Below are 20,029 nucleotides of genomic sequence, written 5' to 3'. Positions count from 1 at the left end.
TTGATGTGCTGTTGTTGGGGGCTGAGTTTTAAACTTTTAAATTTGCACTTCTTGGGTTTTGGCAGGTAAGGGACTAATGAGTTAATAGGCTCTTTTAACTAATTACGCAGATGTTACGTTGAAATACTCTCTTAATGAAAATATTGACTGGGCAGAACAATTAGATCCTTGTCTCCATTTATAATCAGAAAATATCTTACACTGGAGACCAGAACAAGTAACATGATCTTAAACATAAGTTTGACAAAAGTATTAATGCACGAGTGCAAAACCTAAATAGTTCCATGGCAGTTCACACACTAAAGATGGGACTTAAAATGTCCACAGCTTTCTCATCTTTTAGGTTTGTGGATATTTAAAATGTCCACAACTTTCTCTTTTTAGGTTTCTCTGAACACTTTGATTGTACTTCATGCCTCAAATCTAGTGCTGATTTGTTTTTCTTCTCTGTTCTCTTTCAGAAAGACGAGGTGTACCTCAACTTGGTGCTGGACTATGTTCCTGAAACAGTATACAGAGTTGCCAGACATTATAGTCGGGCCAAACAGACACTCCCTATGATTTATGTCAAGGTAGGTAACTGACAGATGTGGTTAGGTGGAGAAAGTATACTGTAGAAATACACTGTGGATACTCTTTTCTGACATAATAGTAGATTTTCAGAAATATTTAGAAGCAAATAGATCTTGAGGTAAGGAAAAAAAATTAGAATTACTTGTTGTTATTACGAAGGAAGAATAGAGGGTTGAGACTTAAAACACCACTCCCAATTTCTGACCTTACAGAAATCTTGGAATGGGTTGGGGAGACTGAGTGTGGGGGGAGTGTTTTGTTTTTGAAGCAGCTTAGATGATGACTGAGACCAGCCAGATTAGCAGCTTTCAGTTTCCTGAGATGGTGAAGACATAATAGAACAAAGGTCAGGAACTGCAAGAGGATGTTAGGAGGTTGTTCTCTAATCTGTTATCTTCCCTTTTTCCTGGCATATGAATAAGAGTTCATGTGCTTTTGTTGTGGTCATGAAAGGCACATTTTTGTTTCTACTTGAAACTCATTGGCTTGTGTCTTCAGAAGCTACGTGGGGTAAGGTGCTTGTGTGCACATTGTAGTTTCAAAACCTTACTCAAGTTGTCTACATGTTTTACACAGGAGTTAAATAAAATTTCTCATTTGCTGTCCAACGTGGGACCCATCTGGGGCCTCATAGTTCTGTTTCATATCTTGTGGTGACCACAATCCACACACTAGTGAATGACGATGTTTTCACATGGCATTAACTTGTTAACATGGCACACAGGTAATATTTAATGGAAATTACCAACAAAATTTCCTGATGCATATTGATTTCTCCAGACTCCTCTTTAAAAGTATATTGCTTAATGTAAGGGTTGGCTTAAGAAAAAACTTCAGTTTGGTTGAAAGAAGATGAAAGTTTCAAAGGTGAAAGCTACAAACAGTAATTATTTCAGTAATGAAGTTTTGTGCCATAACTAAATTGTAAATGACATGTCTCTGCAATAGGCATCACTTTTGCCTGATTTTTAAGAAAGCACAGAATTTTATCATCCAGCAGACTTCAAGGTCACTCTCTTTTGGTCTGTTGGTGGAACATCATGTCTTCACGTTCTATGCTCCCCAAAATCTGTAGGCTTGGCTTTTGATAAATTGTTTATGTATCTTTTGTCAGTATTCTTTCCCTTATTGCTCTCTGTTGTGAGAACTTGAGAAAATTTTTCCTTACACTTTCAGAGAAAAATCTGCTTCAACTCTTTCATCTTGCAGAATGTCTGGGACTTCCTGTTCCAGGTAGTCTGTAAAGCTATTCTTATTTTTCTGGCAAGGCTTTTATATACTTTAAAAGATCATATTACCTTAATGTCATTAAGGATTTTGCAATTTTCCAGGCATCTTTGCTACACGAAGGTCAGATCGTACCTATTTGTTCATTTCTGATGGATAGCTAGGCAGGCAGAGAGCTGCTTTTCCCTGGGTAACAAAGGGACTTAAAGCTGCACAGAAGCTGTTCTAGTAATCTTCTGGTTAAATTTTAATTGTAATTTCTAACCTGCTGTAAGGAGTCCTTGGAAATTTTGGGTTTGCTGTGTGGGGATGAAAGGCATACTTTATAAATCCCACATGTGTTGACTTGACCCCTCAAGTTAGGGCAGTCTTTTGCATTATTTTGCAATACACTTGCACAATACATACTTAAGGGACTAGAATAGGCAATTCGGAAAAAATGTTTGTTTGCTTTTCTTTGTGCAGAGTTGTGGTTTTCAGAAACAAGTATGAAAACCAGAGGCCTAGAGCCAAAATTCAAGCAATTCTCTTCCCTCTCCTACTTTCCTTCCAAATAAATGGCAAAAAACAAGGGGGAGAGAAAGTGTGACGACAAAGATAATGATGAAAGAGAAGCAAACATGACCTGATATCAATATCAAGTAATTGCACCTGGTTATATAGACCATTAAAGTTGAACTGTGGAAAATGTGCTTGTAAAAGAAAAGTCTGGAGATGCATCTCTGGTATGGTGTCCTGCCTGTAGCTTGGTTTTTAGTGGAAACTTGTGGGGACACAACAAAAATAAAAAATAATCTGGCAGCCTTTTGTCAACCTTAAAGCAGGGCTTTCCATGCCTTTGTGACTATATATGCTATACATCCTTAATTGTATCCAGCAGCTTTTTATTATCCATAACAAAAAGTGTGTAACTCCAGAAGATGGACATCCTCCCCCTGCCCTGTAAGCTTGTCCTGTGAAGTTCTTGGCTTTGTAATATCTCCCCCTGCTGTGTTCTTCCTTGCTAAGGGGTTAGCCAGCCCTGGAAAGTGGGCAGAGAAAACTCTCCTTCTGCATACTTGTTTGTTGTGCCTTGCATAAACTTATTCTGAACAGTTGGTTTTATTTGCCTTCTGTTTTTATCCAGAGATTTGAAATTAAAATGACCCTATCCCCTCAGCAAGAAACACTGGGAGATTCACTTCAGTGACAGGCTGAGACACTACCCTTGTCTTTGGGCAACATTTAATATAGCTTCACTAACTAAAGGGTTTTCTTTTGGATTTTGTGGGGCATTTTTTAGTTGTTTGTTTGTTTTGGGGTTTTTTAATAACCTGGAATCACTGCTGTGAAGAGGCTGATTTGTAGAGCAAACTGAAACATCTTTATTTTGTGTATGCTTTTTATGATTGCCATTATTTACAAATGTTGGAAAACTGGCACAATTATTTCTCTGGAATTATGCTAATTATGCTGTCTCAAAGGACACATAAAAAGATTTGAACCACATGTGTGTGTATGTAGCAAAGGGCGTGTGGGGAAGGTATGCAAATACCTTGCCCACCTTCATAGCCCTAATAGGCATTCAATATGGTCTTTTTCTCAGTGATTTTTGTTTTTCTTCTAATAAGGGTTTGCGCTAAACTAATTGTTTACCCTGATTTGACTGGTATTTCTGTGTTCCAGTTGTACATGTATCAGCTGTTCCGGAGTTTAGCCTATATCCATTCCTTTGGGATCTGCCACCGGGATATAAAACCACAGAACCTCTTGCTGGACCCTGATACAGCTGTTCTAAAACTCTGTGACTTTGGAAGGTAAGCACATTTGTGGCCTGAAAGCAGGTGAAAAGATCTTCCTTCAAAGGGAACCTTGATGCAACTTTGCCAAGAAATTCTGTGTCCCTTAGAAAGTCTTTATTTGTATCTTAAAAGAGGATTTACTGATATTCTATTTTCCCCCCAAAGTGAGTTCAAAGGAGTGGCAGGGAAGAGCTGGAAAAGAATATTAAGTGGGAGAGAATTAAACTTTACGCCTCTTATTTTTGCAGATATTAGAAAAATGAAATAAATACACCATGACATAGGGAAAATACTGCAGCATGGAAAACCAGAACCAGTTATTGCAGTGAAGTGTGTTTGGGCAAGAGAGGACAGGCATGGTGGCATTGTAACTTAAAAAGGCTGATGTTACTCTAGACAGTCTACTTGCATTTACAACAATTCACTTAATGTTGCAAATACCATAGAGGCTGAAAATCAGAAGCAGCACTTCCAGTTGAAGCTCTTGGATAGTGGACATCTATGTTCTAGTTTCCAAAGGCACATTTATTTCCAATATCCGCTCAGAATCACCTTTAGAGTCCAGCCCCCACCTTAGAATTGATACAGAAATTCTGGCAATCTACTGTGAGACAGGATATAGATTTCTCTCTGAGAAAGTTCAATCTTTAGATTGTGCTGTAACTTTGCAGACTAAAATAGTTGGGGTATATGTGTGAGAGGTCACAGAAGCTGCTGTTGCTAAATTTGCTTGCCCATAGAGAAGAGGAATGTCAGATGGGGGTTATTCGAGCAGTGCATTGTCATGGCTGGTGCCTTGGGATCTCCTTCTCAGCTCTACCTCACCAGCATTGGAGGAAGGTAGGAATCATGCTGAAGCTCAAAACTGACAGTGCATAAAGGGAATACCTACTATTTTTTATCAGTGGGAATTTGTTAACTGTAGTTTCTATATAGAAAACTGAAGACTGAGACTTTTTAAATGGGTGGTGGAAGTTCTTCACTGAAGGCTGGGAGGAGTCTCTGGAGAGCTGAACACTGGATTTGACTGGCTTGCCACTCTGCAGTGTTTGGTACTATTTAGGTGAATGTCCTATTTCCAAAAGGGAAGTTTTGTCTTCCAGCTCCTTTTTGTCTTGTACTTCTTAATTAAGAAAGAAGTGTAATATGCCCATAGAGTCATGTTCCCAAAGTAATGTGGTCTTGTGGTCCATTCTTTTCTTGGGTTCTTCCAAAGAGAAGTATTGAGGCAATACTGTAGGTTGGATGCTTTTGAGCTGATCGATTACAGTATAAGAGAAACCTTCATGTTAATTGTGGACCATTAACATATGAATAAAATGGCAAAGACCATGCTTCCTTAAGTAGCAAAGGAGCAGAATATTGTGATGGAAATTAAAAACCAACTGAACAAAAAAGGAAACCAACAAACAAAAAACCCAAACAGAAAAAAATACTCCACTCAGTCCTTGTGAGTATCCAGAGGTTTTGAACCTTAAATGGTGACTACATTTGACTGAACTGTTTTCTGCCCTCTTTTCCACTGTAAACAAGCCTTTCTATCTGGCAAAAGACAACTGGCAGCCAAAAATTTGACCCTGTTTTTCATCTAGACTGTAGTCAGAATTTCCTTTGCTGTCCCAAGTATAAGGTAGATGCTTGATGGGTTGGACTGATTTCACAGTGAATCAAGGAGTCAGTTTGCATCATCTTAGAAGAACATGTATTTCAACATTTGGGAATGGGGACTAGGTGAAGAGTACCAAAGCTTAATGTTAGTGTGCACAGCAATGTTGTAGAAGTGTTCATTGCTGAAATACTGCTGTTTCCCTTCCAGTGCAAAACAGCTGGTTCGTGGAGAACCCAATGTGTCGTACATCTGCTCTCGGTACTACAGGGCACCAGAGTTGATCTTTGGAGCCACCGATTATACCTCCAGTATAGGTATGTGTGTGCATTTGGTTGAAATCTGTACCAGCTGCCTCAGTTTTTATCCTGTACCAAAGTGTAAAGGTTTCCAGAGATCTCAAATGTAATTCTCAGGGGCTGAATTTGGTTGTAAATTTAAATACTACTTTTTAAAGAAATACAAATGTTTTGTAGATGGCTGCTGTGCTTTCTATGCCTTTTGAGATTTCAGCATTAACTACACGAGGAAAGGGGCTTTTTCAATGTAAAGGGGGTAATCTGATTGCAAGTGAAAAAAAAAAAATCCATGTAATGTTGCCATTTAGTTTAAAAGGAGGTATGAGATCTCAAGCCAGAAAAGCATTTTAATAACTTGAAATAACTGTAAAAAAAGAAAATCAGCTACTGCTTCTGATGTGCTGTGGTTTAGACATAAACCTGTAATTTATTTACTTGGCTTTTAGTAAAGAGTTTGTAGGGAGAGGTAAGTGTGGCCTAATAATTTGACTTTAAATTCTCTTTACAACTTTAATATATTGTGTACAGCAGTCCTTCTAATTCAACTAATTCTGCTAGCCTTTACTGTCCTTTAGTCATTAATTTTGAACACAAAGAACTCTTTCTATATACCTGACACATAGCTGTATCATGGAAATACTAGGGAAGCTGGAGGTTTGCTGGAGATCAGGGAACAACCAAGTTTTCTTACAGTAGAGAACCAAAAATGAAGAGCAAAATGAAAAACCTTTGAAATGAAGAACAGTGTGTTGGCTGATTGTTGCTAACTACTTCAGTTTTTCAGTCAAGATACTGCCTGGGCTCCTTCTGAGTTCTAGTGCAAAAGAGAGCAGATTTGGCTCTCAGCACAATAGTGAGGAACCTTTTACCTTGCTTATGGACTTGAGTCATTTAGGCAAGGTTTAATGTTTTCAAAAGGATTTTGAGATCATGATCAACTCTTGGCAGATTATGTTTATAACCTGTATATTTAAACTCACTGTGTTTGAACTAGTGTGAAACTCAGTGGCTGGCTGGCTTAACTGTGGAGTTCTTAAAAAGGAACAAAAAACCCCACCTCAACACATTCCTGAAGCCTTCCCTACTCTCAGGAATTTTTTTCCCATTAATTACTATTCAGTATGTATTGTAGCAACTCTTGCATATCTTCCTGGTAGGAAAAAGCGGCAGAACCAAGAGTAGTCTGGGGAAGGTATGGCACAATAAAGATAACAAGGGCAGAACTTACTGTTGGCTGCTGCCAGAAGTAGCAGCCCCACCCCTGCTCTTGTCCCTGGATACCCTGGCTCTCACAGTTTGCTGTTTAATTTGCCGATTCAGCATCAACTGACAAGAGATTTTGGCAGGTTAACTTCCTGCTGTATGAGTGAGTGCAATCAGCAGTATTGTGCAGTCCAGTAAGCAGCAAAGCCCAGGTAAAAGCAAAGTGTTGTGAGCTCATGAATGAGGGGAAGGTGGCTGATCCCATTTGACATCTTTTTGCCAGCTGAGAGCTAATAGATTGGCTCAGCTGCACTATCAGAGTGCACTGAGACCTCATGTTTCAGAGGATAGCTGCATAAAACGTGTATTCTATGTGTCAGCAGGAGAGAGAGACTGCTTTGTAGATAGGCCTATAAAAAGTCTCTTGCTTCAACTGCAGACCCTTTTACAAGTTGTGCTTTCCATTTTTGTTGTTTTATCTGCTGGTCTCTAAAATGGTTCTAATAAAAATTTCATTCTAAAGTGCAATTTTTCACTTGCCTCCAAAAATATCTTGAATTTTAGTCATTGTTCTTTCTTGTGCCAAAAAACCCCACCTGTCCCTCCAAGTCCTTTCTTTGAAATTTGTACTGAATTGCTTGAAAATTAAGTTAATACTCCTTCGTTCCTTCCTATCCTATCCACCTTCCACTTCTTTCTCAGCAGTCTTTGGATTTGGGAGATGAGCAGGAATAAAATGCTTTTGCAATCTCTACAGTTTCCCAGTGTTCTGTAATATGCTAGAAATTCTAAGGGTTAATTTTAGTTCTTGCTGGTAGGCAGCAATGGTGCATAGTGAGAACTTTTCCTTATTTCATGTGGGTTTGTTCATCCAAACTCATCCAGCTTTTTGGAAAACCAATCAACAAGCGTAGAGAGATTTATTAAAAGAAAGAAAAGAGCATGTAATTATTAGTGCTTTATCCATAGCTCAAAGTATAGGGAACTGTGAAATGCTTCAATACTGTAATGCTGCCTTTTACACTTAAATGTTGGCATGCTTGGTATTTTTAGTTCTTATTTTTATTGTGAGCTGTTAGCATAACAACCTTTTCCCACTCTAGTCTTTATCATTCTGTAAGAATCGCTTGTGTGTGTGTGGTAACAAAAAGTGAGCTTTACATGTAAGGCAGGGGTCTTTATTCCCCCAGTTAAATAGCCTCTAGTAAAACTATGGTAAAAGTAAAATCAATGAAGAATACAAAGCCAAAAAGTGTTCCAAGTAGAAATTTCCCTACCTTATCTGCAAGGCTTCCAGCTGTTTTTGTGAAGGTTTTTGTTGTTTGTTAATGTTACTGCAGGGCTTATGACTGCAATGCGCTGCAATAGCATAATGACTGGAAGTATTTCTGAGCAAGAAGTCCTTTTTAAAACTAGGTAGTGACACTGGTGGCCCAATATTTGATGGCACAGCCAGCTGCATGATGACAATGTCAGTTGTTAGTCACCTTGTTTAGCATTGTAACCAGGAGTTGCATTAGGCTGTCTGGCTTCATCCAGGTTGTCTTGAAACACATGAATTTGTCCTCGTGACATTACTTGCTCTTCAGTGTAGCAGTTCATTCCAGGATGTGTCTTTTCATCCTGGATGTCACAACAAACTGTAAACTGGCATTTAACTTCTAGGATCTTGATTGTTTCATTGAAGTGCATGACTTCAATTCTAACCTAAGAGGTCCCTTTAAAAAATAACTGAGCCAGGGATGTGATGTTTATTACACTTCTGTAAAGCACCACATTAGGGCTGCATTTAAATATATACCATAGTAAGAGTAGCATCAAATCACATTTGCTGCACTTAGTGCCTCCAGCAGACCTGGGGCTCTATTTTTAAAATAATGACCTGGGAAATGACCTATTCGAGTTCTTAAATAGTCACTGTTGCCAAATAGCTGCAAATCCCTACCTATAATAGCTCTGTTATGTGCCTACCTTACAACTTTACAGGATTTTTCAGTGATCAGGCACAAATATTCATGTCAATTGGGTGCCTTCATAGCTTGTACAGATTGGGCCTTTGTGCACCTTTGACTATGAATTCTGCAAGTGTGTGTGTTTGTTTGTGTCCCTAAAGCTTGCTGGGAATAGACACAATTTACTTCCCGCAGCTGATTTGCAGGAGTTTGTTATTGTTGGTTGTTTGGGGTTTTTTCAGGGGGGCTGGTTTGTTGTTTTTTTCCCAAACCAAGCCCTTCAGCTATGCCTTGACAGTGTTTTGGCTGAGGCTTCTTCCTTGCCCCAGTCTGTGTTTGTTACAGCATCCTAAAGTGTGTTGATGGCATGGTTCTGGCTGTGCTGGTCATACGGGTGATGCTGCTGCTGAAAAACCCTGGGATGGTGGCACACGTTCCCCTACATTGTCCTGGGACAAGCACTGGAGTAGGGGTGAGTGCAGATGTTTCTGTTGCCTCGGGCTCCTTTTGTATGGAAAGAAGCTGTGCAGCTGAGCTTTGCCTCAGTCTCATGTGTTTTTTCCCTAGGTGAGGTGGCAGGGCAGGGGAGGGCTCACCACATCCTGGTGATGCTTCTGCACAAGCAGGGGCTCCTGGTCTCAGTTGGCTCCACCACTGCGCTGGCAGGAGTTGAGCGCGTTCCAGAGGGAATATTTATAGGCACTGGCAGGGAAAGATTGATCCGCATGACCATTGCTGGCTTCTCTTGGGGTGTCTGAAAATCAGTATTGTCAAGTTGTTCATTCACTTTCCTAGCAAGTGCGAGTGTTTCACCTCAACAGTCTGGAGCAGAAGCTCTTCAGTAGGTATCTGTAGTTGGCCTGTCTCAGAGTTTCTTGGGGAAGAACCACCACAAGGTGTGTCCTGAACTGTTGCCAAGCAGTCAGAAGAATTTGCTCCTTTCTCAGATGGCAACTTCCAGTGCTGAAAGTAAGCAGGTGTGTTAATTTGCTGAACTACTCTACCACCTGTCATTGTAGTTTCATCTCTTCATTGCAAAAGAATAGATATACCTGTGTTTAGCTTTTGTTCCAAGTACTGGAACAAGCGTGTCTTTTCAAGCATTTTCATGTTTCAGCCTTACTCGTTCTCCTCAGTCCATGGGTCTGTGGTAGCTTGATATATGAAACTTCCAGCAGCATAGCACGCCTGCCTGTAATCCTGAATTTTGCTCTTGTTCTGACCGCCCAAATATTGTTTCAAACAAGCAGCAGTGAAAAGCACTTTGGGTCTGGCACTTGGCAGCTAGCAGCTGTTGATTTTATGACTTCCCAGGGCCGCTTTTCTGACTCTTGGTTTGTTTCCACAGTTTCCAGAGCAGCAACTTTGAGTCACCTCCAAGATGGAGGAAGTCCATCAAGATGAAGGGATAGTGAGGCAGAGATGAATAGATGAGGGTAATGAAAAAAGTAGGAGGTAAATATGCCCCATAAAGCATCATAAATGGAAGTTCTTAATTTGTACTAAGTGGATAAGAGAAACCTTCTTTTTTTCCCCCCTTCCTCCTCCAAATAACGAGTTAAGAGGAGCTAGAGTGTAATACAATGGATGGTGCTTGTGCTGTGAAGAAGAGAGATAGCTTTTCAGCTTGGAAAGGCAGATTTGGAGACCAGAAAAAGTGAAATTTGTGGACAGGGTATTAATTTCCAACTCAAAATGGCCATTGCACGCTTATAGAATTAAAGCTAAGGAGTGTATTTTGCAGTGGCCCTCCCAGATGCCTCTTCCTGATTTAAAGAGAAATACTTGGTTTTTTTACCTTCTGTAATGCTAGAATGCATTAAAAAGCAAGGTCATTATGAAGATTATATTATTAGACAATGTTCATCTAACAGCTCTGAAGATCAATAAAGTAGTAGAAACTTAATTTAAGAAAAGTTATGTAGTACAAGAGTCTATATGAATTTTTGTGTGTTTAAATTAATGGGGGTAGGTTAGGTGATAATGGTATTTGTCTAAGTGTTCTTTAGTCTAGAAAAGATGGTATTAGCTACCATTGTAATGTGTGAAAACCATCTGAAATAAGCTTATTTGAAGGTTGCTGTTGCCTGGCAGTTGTATTTATTCTCTGTATTGTTTAGACTACATTTCTCTGAAGATATGAAGAAAGTACTCTTGCCTGCTTTCTTAAAATGAATAGTTTTCAGTATTTTCTCCTAAAATTTCACATTGTCCCAACTGGTTTGGCATAAGGAACATTTGTTGATGTATTTTCTTTTAAGATTCACTCTTACCTTGTTTATTAGCTAATTTAAAGCATGTGAATGAGAGTCCTAGTTTGCTTTAATTAACTTGCACATACTGAAAAGAAATAGTTAAGAAAATGCTTCTTCTCCTGTGGGAGCAGGTAGTTACAGCACATATTAATCTGTAGCAGTTAGCTCTGACTATACTGAGACAGAAAAATCTCTGTGAAGGAGCTACCATAAGCTGATCACTTCCTTTAAGTAACATGTCTTTAAATACAGAAATTAGTACTTGTTTACTTCAGGCTTGAGGAAAAAATCTTGTTATCTTGATGTTGATAAATTTTAAAATGCAAGATATAAAGGGTGTGGGGAAAAAAAGAGCAAACTATCCTGGAACCAAATTTTAGCCAATGGCATAAATTCCATCCAGTTTCAGCAGAGATGAAATTTTAGTTTGTTCCTTATTGTGCATTGCTTATCAAGAGTTGTATAAATATCTGTGTCTATTGTGTTTTATTTCATCACTCCTCGGAGCTGCTCAAGTTAGCCTCCACTCTCTGGATTTTGCTGAGGATGCTTCAAGGATTTGTTCACTTCCTTGTCCAGGGAACATTGCCCAAGTCCTAATTTGGAAGTTGGTGAAATTACATGCCTGGAAAAAGATGGGGATTTTGAAATTCCTGTGGTTTACTTCACTGTGTGTTTGAAGTGTTAGCAAGTAAAATAAAGGAAAAGTAAATAGACTTTTAACAAGACATTAAATTGCCTAGTTTAGAAGATTTCAGTGCATAAGGAGCAATAGGTTTCTGATGGATTTTGTTGTATGTTTGACGGATTAAACCCAGCATGAATGCAGCAAGTATTCCTCAGCCATTGCCACCTATTTCCTCATGACCTACATCCTTGCTTTTTTCCCTTCTGTTCCCATGAGATGCCCTCAGCTTTCTCATGTGCCCTCTGCTGTTTGTGCTTGGCCTTCTTGAACAAGGACTTGCACATTGTTTGACTTGTTTGCAGTTGCAGTTTGGCAGGACTGGGGAAGCCCAGCACTTCCCCGAGGGACTGAACTCTCCTCACCTTGGCAGCAACACTGATGCTCCCCGCTGTTTTTATAAAATTTCTGTATTGGGTTTGAGCCTTCTGCCCTACAGACTTGTCTGAAATAGGCTGGTGGAGTGCAAGAGCATTTAGGGAAACTAGGAAAAGCAAAAACAGCTCAAAGCCAACTTAATAGAGCAGTCAGACCAGAAGGTTATTTAAAACAATTTAAAAAAGCCACAGTCTAATCTGAAAGTTTCAAAATCTTAAAAGGAAGTAAATCATGATTGAAGACTTACTCTCCTGTCAGGTTTGTGTTTGTATATATTCTGTCAAATATTTTTCCTTGCCATATATAACATTTTCAGTGCAAAACAAGGATTTGAGTTGTAAATAATGATTACAGATTTGGTGTAACTACTTGTTTTGTAAAGGACAGTCTAAAGGACTTGGCTTATTTAAAACCCTTTAAAGGTATCTTTAAATAGACTTTTAAGTTACTGTGCTCTGCCTGCTTAGTTCATTTAATCTATCTCTTCAATACTTCTGAAGAAATCTGTGCTGTCTTTTGAACTGTTATGTAATTCCTCTAAACCTAATACGCATGGGAGACACAAAAAGTTATGCTTTGCCTCATGATTTTACTGGATGTGTTGGTCCAACAGCTATCAGAGAGAGACATTGATTAGCAGTTAGATGCAATTAAACATTCTTTACATGATTCCTTCTTAGTTTGTTGTACAAAAGAGATCTTAGCACCTCAGTGGCCATATCAGCTTTTATTAAATGTGGCTAAAAGATTAAAAAGCATCATCTTGTATGTTTGCTTGTTAAAATTCAAGATTCAAACTTCAAATTATTTCTGGTACTGTTTACATTGTAAGTAGTTACTTTTTAGGATAAACCCTGATGCAATGTTTGTACCCATACATTAGGTAAAAGTGCATCCATTTGATTTGGAAGTGAATAATTTGAAAAGCTGAAGTAATGACAGTGGTGTTATTCTACTGTATGTTCTAATTGAACCATATTCTTGAGGAGGGGAAGTATTTTTGCATAGCGTTCTCACTCTTTCCTTTAGAAATGGGGGAAGGAAAACTGTGTTTTAACTTGCTGATTATTTTTATATAAATTTTGGACTCCTGAAAGCTTTATTTGATTTTATTTTGCACCACTCTGTAGTGGTTGTGACGAAGTGATAATAAATGGCTTGGAGAACTGTCAGAGATGTTTTCCTTACTTGGACCTTTAGCCATAACTGGCAGGGTTGTGTATATCCTGCTTCGCAGAACCATGGAGTCATAGAATGGCTCAGGTTGGAACAGACTTAGAGATCACCTCGTTCCAACCCCTTGCCGTGGGCAGGGACACCTTCCACTAGACCAGGTTGCTCAGAGCTCCATCCAGGCCAGCCTCAAACACTTCCAGGGATGGGACATCGTTTAAATAGATGAGGGAATAAGGATTTCTGTCATAGCATAGGTTATCTCAGGTGGAACAGGCCTCAGGAGATAAAAGTCTCCTAGGGGACAAGGCTAGCTCATAAAAGTAGGTGAGAGATGAAAGAAATATGGGTGGAAGGGGACTGGTTTTACCTTTTGGGGTGTTTCTTTATATTATAGGCTTTACAGATCTTCTGTTGCTGATTGCTTGTTTGAGATTGGATTTTAGTGTAAAGTTTCAGGTATTCATCAACAATTGATTACTTTCTAGAAAACCTTATAGTCAATCTATTTTGGGGTAGAAGCAGTTTTCTTCATCCAAGTACAATACTTCTACTGTATTGAGCAGCTTAAAATCCCATTTATTTGCTGTGCAATTACATTAGATTCTCACAAACACTGTTAAACTGTGTTTATTGCATTTGCTTTGTTAGATTTTTCTTTTTAGTTAATTACGTTCCAAAAATCAAATGCTATATTCTGTAGTACACTTAAATACATTGCTAAGCTGCTTCTGTAATACTGAATTGCCTAATCATTTAAGAAGATATACCTGTAATAGATTGTGAAAAAATTCCTTATGTGGGAGGAATAGCTCCTAAGGACTACTTGAGGCTTTTGGTATACATACAAAAATTAGTTAAAGGCTTCTTCTACAGATGCTGTTGACATGTGATCTATGACTTGCAATTCTGTTACTCATCCAAGGTGGCAAATGGAATTGGGATAAAGATTAGATCTTTAAGTGACTGGTTAGAGAGGCTGCCTCCCAGATCCCTTAATCATCATGTACTTCAGGATACCAGTAATACTTGCAGTACTGGTTCATCTGTCAGTGCATGTGTGCCTTCAATATATGTGTGAAAAACTGAGTCTGTTCAACACTTGGAAACAGTAAAAACATCAGCCATTGTGTTGGATGATACCTGTGCATAGTTCATGATCAGTGCGATTTAAACCAACACAGGGTTTGGGGAAATTCTCAATTTACAAATGGCAAGCATTTTATGGTCTTCTCCCTGCATGTGTAAGTTTAATGTCAATATATTACAGCATTTAACATGATTTTCTAGTTCTCATTATCTCACAGTTTGACTTCTAACACTGTCTGCACACTGTTGTTTTATACCAGGTACCTGGTAACATTAGGATAGGAATGTTTCTTATTTTTAGCTGTGTTGCACACATTATCAAATATGGCAAAGAATAAAGTAAGTAGCTTAAAATGGCTGGGTTTTTTATTAGTGGCTTAATATGTATATTTTACTGATACCTCTCCCTGTCCTCCACCTTTCCCTTTTTAGATGTGTGGTCAGCAGGCTGTGTATTGGCTGAACTGTTACTAGGACAACCGATCTTTCCAGGTGACAGTGGTGTGGATCAGTTGGTGGAAATAATCAAGGTATGGAATGTTAATTGTTGTTTTGACTGCATTATTCCTTGGGAATCAGTATGAAAACATGCACTGTTATAAACTGGTGAACATACATATATTCTGACACGATTGTACAGGGTTTTGTATGTAAACAGTGTTTGAAAACACTTCTCATGCTATTTTGAGAACCTGATGATCTTTACTTTCTCTTCTTGCAGTTATGCATAATGATATATTGGGGCTTTTTCCCTCATAAAGGACTGCACTTCCAGTGTGCTTCCAGTATTTATTAATGTATGATTTTCATTCTTTAGGAATCTGTCTCTTTTTCCTTTGTTGCAGACAATTAGTATTTGGCTTTGGAAACAGCGTTGTTAAATTCCTTATGCCACATTCTTCACATATGTAGTTGCTTTCTCTTCTTCCTTCCTCCTAGCTCTTTTAAAATTAAAGGTGAGAAAGGGCACTTGTTTTTGCAGATAGAGAATCAGGACATGTAGAGCAAAGGTACCTTCCACCTGAAGAGTCTTGTTTTTCAAGGTAGATGACTAATGTGTCAAAATATGTAACACTTATATACCACTTATGTCCAAGCACATCCTGACTGATTTCATTTGGAAAGCTGTGAATATTCTATGGTTCTCAAATTGGAGGCATGGAAGAAGAATAGTTCATAGATTGGTGTCTGACTTCCCAGCACCCTGGTCTACTCTATCTTTTTCAACTTCTGCAGTGAAGGAAACAAGATTTCCAGAGAGAGAAGTATAAATTTCCTCTGAATCTATACTATGCACATAATTAGTTGGCATTATTGCAGAGGGTAAGATGTGTACACATACTGTTCAGCTTTATTGATTTCATCACCGTGAGGGGACTGTATTAAGAGAATTTCCTCCTTGATTTTGCCACTTCCTTGATGCATAAGTATTTGTGTGGCATGCAAAACCCAAACTTGTTAGTGAAAAAGGAGAATTTCCTACTTGTCTGTGTCATTGATTAGGAGAGCTACCACTGTCTTTGTCCCTGTCCTCAGAGAGTGAACCAACACTGACTGGTCATTCTCCTGCCTGAAGGACATGGGCTCTCAGTGGTGTGCTGTGACATTTCTAGACTGTCACCCCATCTCTTCCAGGTTTTGACCACGTAAACCTGGCTTCTGTTACAGTGAGTTTCTGTCTGTCCTGCTGAACATTGTCCAGTCATCAGCTTTCTTCTGGGGACTCCATGTCTTGCACATACTTCTGTAATTTTCTTGATGTCCTCTTACTGCATTTCTGCCCAGTGTATTTCACACTCAGTTTATCCAAGTTGGGTCAGTTTGCTTAGGAAACACTAGAGAAAAACTAGAGTTGCTTTCATATGTAGGGCTGATGATGGTACAAGTGACAATATTTTTAACTTTTGAGAAGTGTCTTGGAGTGGTGTGCTGCTTTTTGCTACACTGCTTTTGTGACATGTGAAGGGGTCCATGTCAGATGACCAGACCTCCTCAAGATTTTGCAATAACGTGTGATGTTTGCTGTTGGACATTTCTGAAAAGTCCTGGTTTGTTTTTTAATGAATGTCTAAAATCCTGAAAAAACTAAAGCTAATCAAAGAATCAGCAAGATTGAAAAAGACCAAGTTCAACCAATGACCCAACGCTGCCATGTCAACTAGACCATGGCGCTAGAAGACACATCCAGTCTTTCCTTAAATCCCTCCAGGGACAGTGACTTCACTACCTCCCTGGGCAGTCCATTCCAATATCTAATCACCCTTTCTGTGAAGAAATGCCTTCTAATGTCCAGTCTAAACTTTCCCTGGTGCAGCTTAAAACTGTGTCCTCTGGTCTTTTCACTTGTTGTCCACAAGAAGAGCCCAACCTCCACCTGAATTTTTGTAAATACACTTTATATCATGGTGATTGTCCATGGCTTGATCAGGAATCTGAGTGTAGAGAGACCTTTTTGGCGAAACCATAGTGCTCTGCCCTACCATTGCTTTGATTTCACAATGAGAAAGTAATGAGGAGATAGATGGTCTCTTATTATTGACATACTTGACAAGCAGAAATTTGTAGTTTGGTTGAAAGTTTGCTAAGAAGCTGTTAACATCAGTTCTGCACTACTGAAGAAAACATCCATAAGCACAGTAATTTCATAGCACATATGTTCTTCAATTGTGGCACTTACCTTTTTACACTTCAGTTGTATTGAAGCAGAGGAGTAGTTCAGTTAAATTGCTGATAGCCTTTGTACCATCTGTGGTGGTAACTTTTCTTGACTAACTCATGGTAGTGACGATATATAGTACTGGCAAACTGATGCTATTTCTCAAGGCAACTGAAGAAGTACCCAGTGTAATTGTATTTCAGCAAATTACAGGTTGACATGATACTCACCCTCACAGAAACAGACTTCTGACTAATTTCTTTAAATATAGAAAAGGGGATATTTAATGGTCATTCCACACTTGTGTTGTGCTGGGGTTTTTTCATCTTCTGTCACCTATGTAGTCCACTACACACAGAAGTGAAGTGAAATAAAATGTACTGAGGCAGTATGTTTTAAGAAAGTCTGGGGAAAAAATACTGTAAATCTTACAGCAGTAATCACAAAAAAGGATGATCACTGAAACTTGAAGAAAGTGTAATGTAAAATGTGAGCCTAAATGGGTGGGTACTGTGTTCTTCTGACAGTACTTGTTACTGGTGCAGCATATATTCTGAAGGCAAGGCTGGAAGAGAAGCTGAGTGCAAACTGGAGAAATAGGTTGCTTTTCAGTGTCCTTGTCTCCCTAATCTTCTGTTGTGAAGTTTTGTAAAAAGTATTCAGAAAAGCCCTAGCAGAAGGTGAAGGTGGGAATACAGAGAAAAGTTATAATTGAATATTGTGTTCAAGATCAACAGCCATGAAAAACTGTCTAGGAACGGGATAACAAGGTGCTTCCCTCGTAACGCTGTATCCAATTACAATTATTTCTCATGGTGGGAGTAGAGGGAAAAAGTATGTTTACCTCAAATTTTTCCTCATCCTTTAAAAATAGGAAAGAAGTAGAAAGTGAGGTCAATTTTTTTTTCCATTCTGCCCACTGTTGGGAGAGATCTGTCTCATCTACTGTGTATCCTTTAAAAAAGACCAATAATCGAATTAAGCAGATTTGTTTAACTCTGCAAAGAAGAGATTAAATATTCTGCTCTTACACACTTCCAGAATGATGCTTAAATTCAATTTAAATTTGAAAGGATGTCATAAAAGAAGCAACCACTTGAGTGAGTTTAAGTTTTGTAGCCTCAGTATGGTTGAGGATTCTGCAGTATAAAACTTACCAGAAATGTTAAAATCCTGGCACAATGTGTAAAACGTGATGTTGTATAAAGTTTCCTTTAGGGTAGGATTCATTAAAAAAAATTTGACAGATGGCATCCACCTCTTCCATTTGCCATAGAAAATTAGTATTTCAAGCTTTCATTGTAACACAGACTTATTTTAATGCTAGCTGACTGTGGGAGGAGCACAGCTGTGGGATCTGATGGTTGTAGAATAGCAGTGAGCTTGGTAGAAGCTTGCAGGTTGGGACCTGGGAGCTGCTGTTTGACTATCTGGGGTCCTGCTTTTCAGATAGCTTCATTGTAACTGTGTGTCTGAAACTTAGGGGCAGGGAAGACGGTGTATTTTAAACTCCCTAAAATGGGCTATAGTAAGAAAATACTTACCCACACGTTTGGAAATAAGTCAGACTTGCATCCTTTCTGTTTGATTGATTCCACTGGAGGAAGAGGTCAGCTTAGAAGCTTTACTGCTGGTTCTTATCAATTCAAGATGATTGAATCACAGTTACACTTGAGGCTTTTTTTTTTTGAGCCAAGATAAACTTTTCAGTTTTCTCTTCAGCTGCTTACTTAGCAATGATTATTCAGAGTTTATTTCACAACACAGCAAGTGAATGCTACTGTGCATTCACATGCTGGCTGTGAAGTTTTTTGCATTAGACTGGATAATGATTTCAAAATACCATCACATTAAATTAGTTCTCCTTTCTCATGCAGTTCTTGATGACATCCCCTCTTTAGCTGTGTTCCTGGTGATATATCAGTTGTCAGAGCTCACCCTTCCTGCAGGCCATATGCTCAATATCCTCAGTCCCTTGCTGCATCACAAGCATTTTTGGCTTTTGACAGACTTTGAGACACTTTCAACAGGCTTCATGTAGTTTCATTTCAAGCAGTCTTGCGAGATCTTCTCCACATAGTTGCACGTGAGTTTTTCCAGACCTACTGCGTATTTGCAAACAGCTCTGAAAAACTGTGCCACTCTAGAAACACAGCATCATGTTCAATTGCATCAAAAGACAGTCCTCTTTTAAATTTTTTCCTCTTGTTCCTATTTCTTTAAGTATGGTCTTTCCTCATGTTCTCAGTCTGACTAGGAAAGAGAGCACTTTGACCACTTACTCCTGACAAAATTATATTTGATACAGGGGAATACTGTCTTGGAGCTTCATCTGAAGAAATAGTTTAACCCACTCTTCTTGAATACTTACGCTGTTACAGGAGAGAAATAATGTGCTGTGCTTTTTCCAAATTTTGATCTTGAATGGTGACTCTCTTTATTTTTAGCTTTTGCTTGCTAATCCAAATGTTAGGTTGTCCCATTGCTGGGAATATCTCAAGTGGGTAACCCAATATACTCGTTAAAATTCATGCCCCTACTGGCTTTCAAGTGACATCTCCTTCAGAAATGTGCTCAATTTCTGAAACAGTCACAGTGGTGGTAGTGTGGATTTCATCAGTGATCCCATAAAGAAATTATGTACAAGTAAACACCATGCCTCAGAGCAGTCATGCAGCCGTGTACCTGATGGATTCTTCCAGCAGTCCAGGAGGGTTGCAGTTGCCACTCCATTATTTAAAATCCACTGTGCAAGTAGGACCCTGATGAATACAGTTTGAAAGAAGGAGCACTTAGACCACGAGAGTGATTTTTCTTTGAGATACAATCAGGACAGACTCCTTTGTAAATCTCCAGTCTCCTATACACAGCTTGCAGTGCAGCAGTGGTGGCTGCAGGACTGCTGTGCTCCCTGTGAAAGCTTGGGAGTTTGTTGGCATTCCTGGCCTCACAAGCTCTACAGCATCCCAGAAGCATCAAGGTAAAGCTGGCTGGCTGGCATATGCTTTCCAAACTTAAAATGTCTTCAAGCACAGTTCTTGCAGACAGTAGTTACTCTTTATTTCTCTTGCAGGAAGTGAATCTCAGAAGGGTAATGGGTTTGTTTCTAAGATAATTATCTTCTCAAAGTTTGTTTAGTACCTTCCCCCTAC

General features: G+C 39.0%; 1 protein-coding gene across 2 annotated transcripts in view; it reads left to right on the top strand.

Annotated features, from left to right (window-relative positions):
- Window positions 1-20,029, top strand: part of GSK3B (glycogen synthase kinase 3 beta) — a 141,510-nt gene that overhangs the window by 90,017 nt on the left and 31,464 nt on the right. For both annotated transcript variants that reach the window (XM_053971132.1, XM_053971133.1), the window contains exons 4-7: window positions 462-572; window positions 3,466-3,596; window positions 5,398-5,504; window positions 14,654-14,751. In XM_053971132.1, coding sequence (XP_053827107.1) covers window positions 462-572; window positions 3,466-3,596; window positions 5,398-5,504; window positions 14,654-14,751 — 447 coding nt within the window. The remainder of the gene's footprint in view (window positions 1-461; window positions 573-3,465; window positions 3,597-5,397; window positions 5,505-14,653; window positions 14,752-20,029) is intronic.

Source organism: Vidua macroura, chromosome 2 (assembly GCF_024509145.1).
Source record: "Vidua macroura isolate BioBank_ID:100142 chromosome 2, ASM2450914v1, whole genome shotgun sequence".
Taxonomy (NCBI): domain Eukaryota; kingdom Metazoa; phylum Chordata; class Aves; order Passeriformes; family Viduidae; genus Vidua; species Vidua macroura.
Note: the sequence above shows the minus strand (reverse complement) of the source record. Positions and strands in the feature narration are given on the sequence as shown.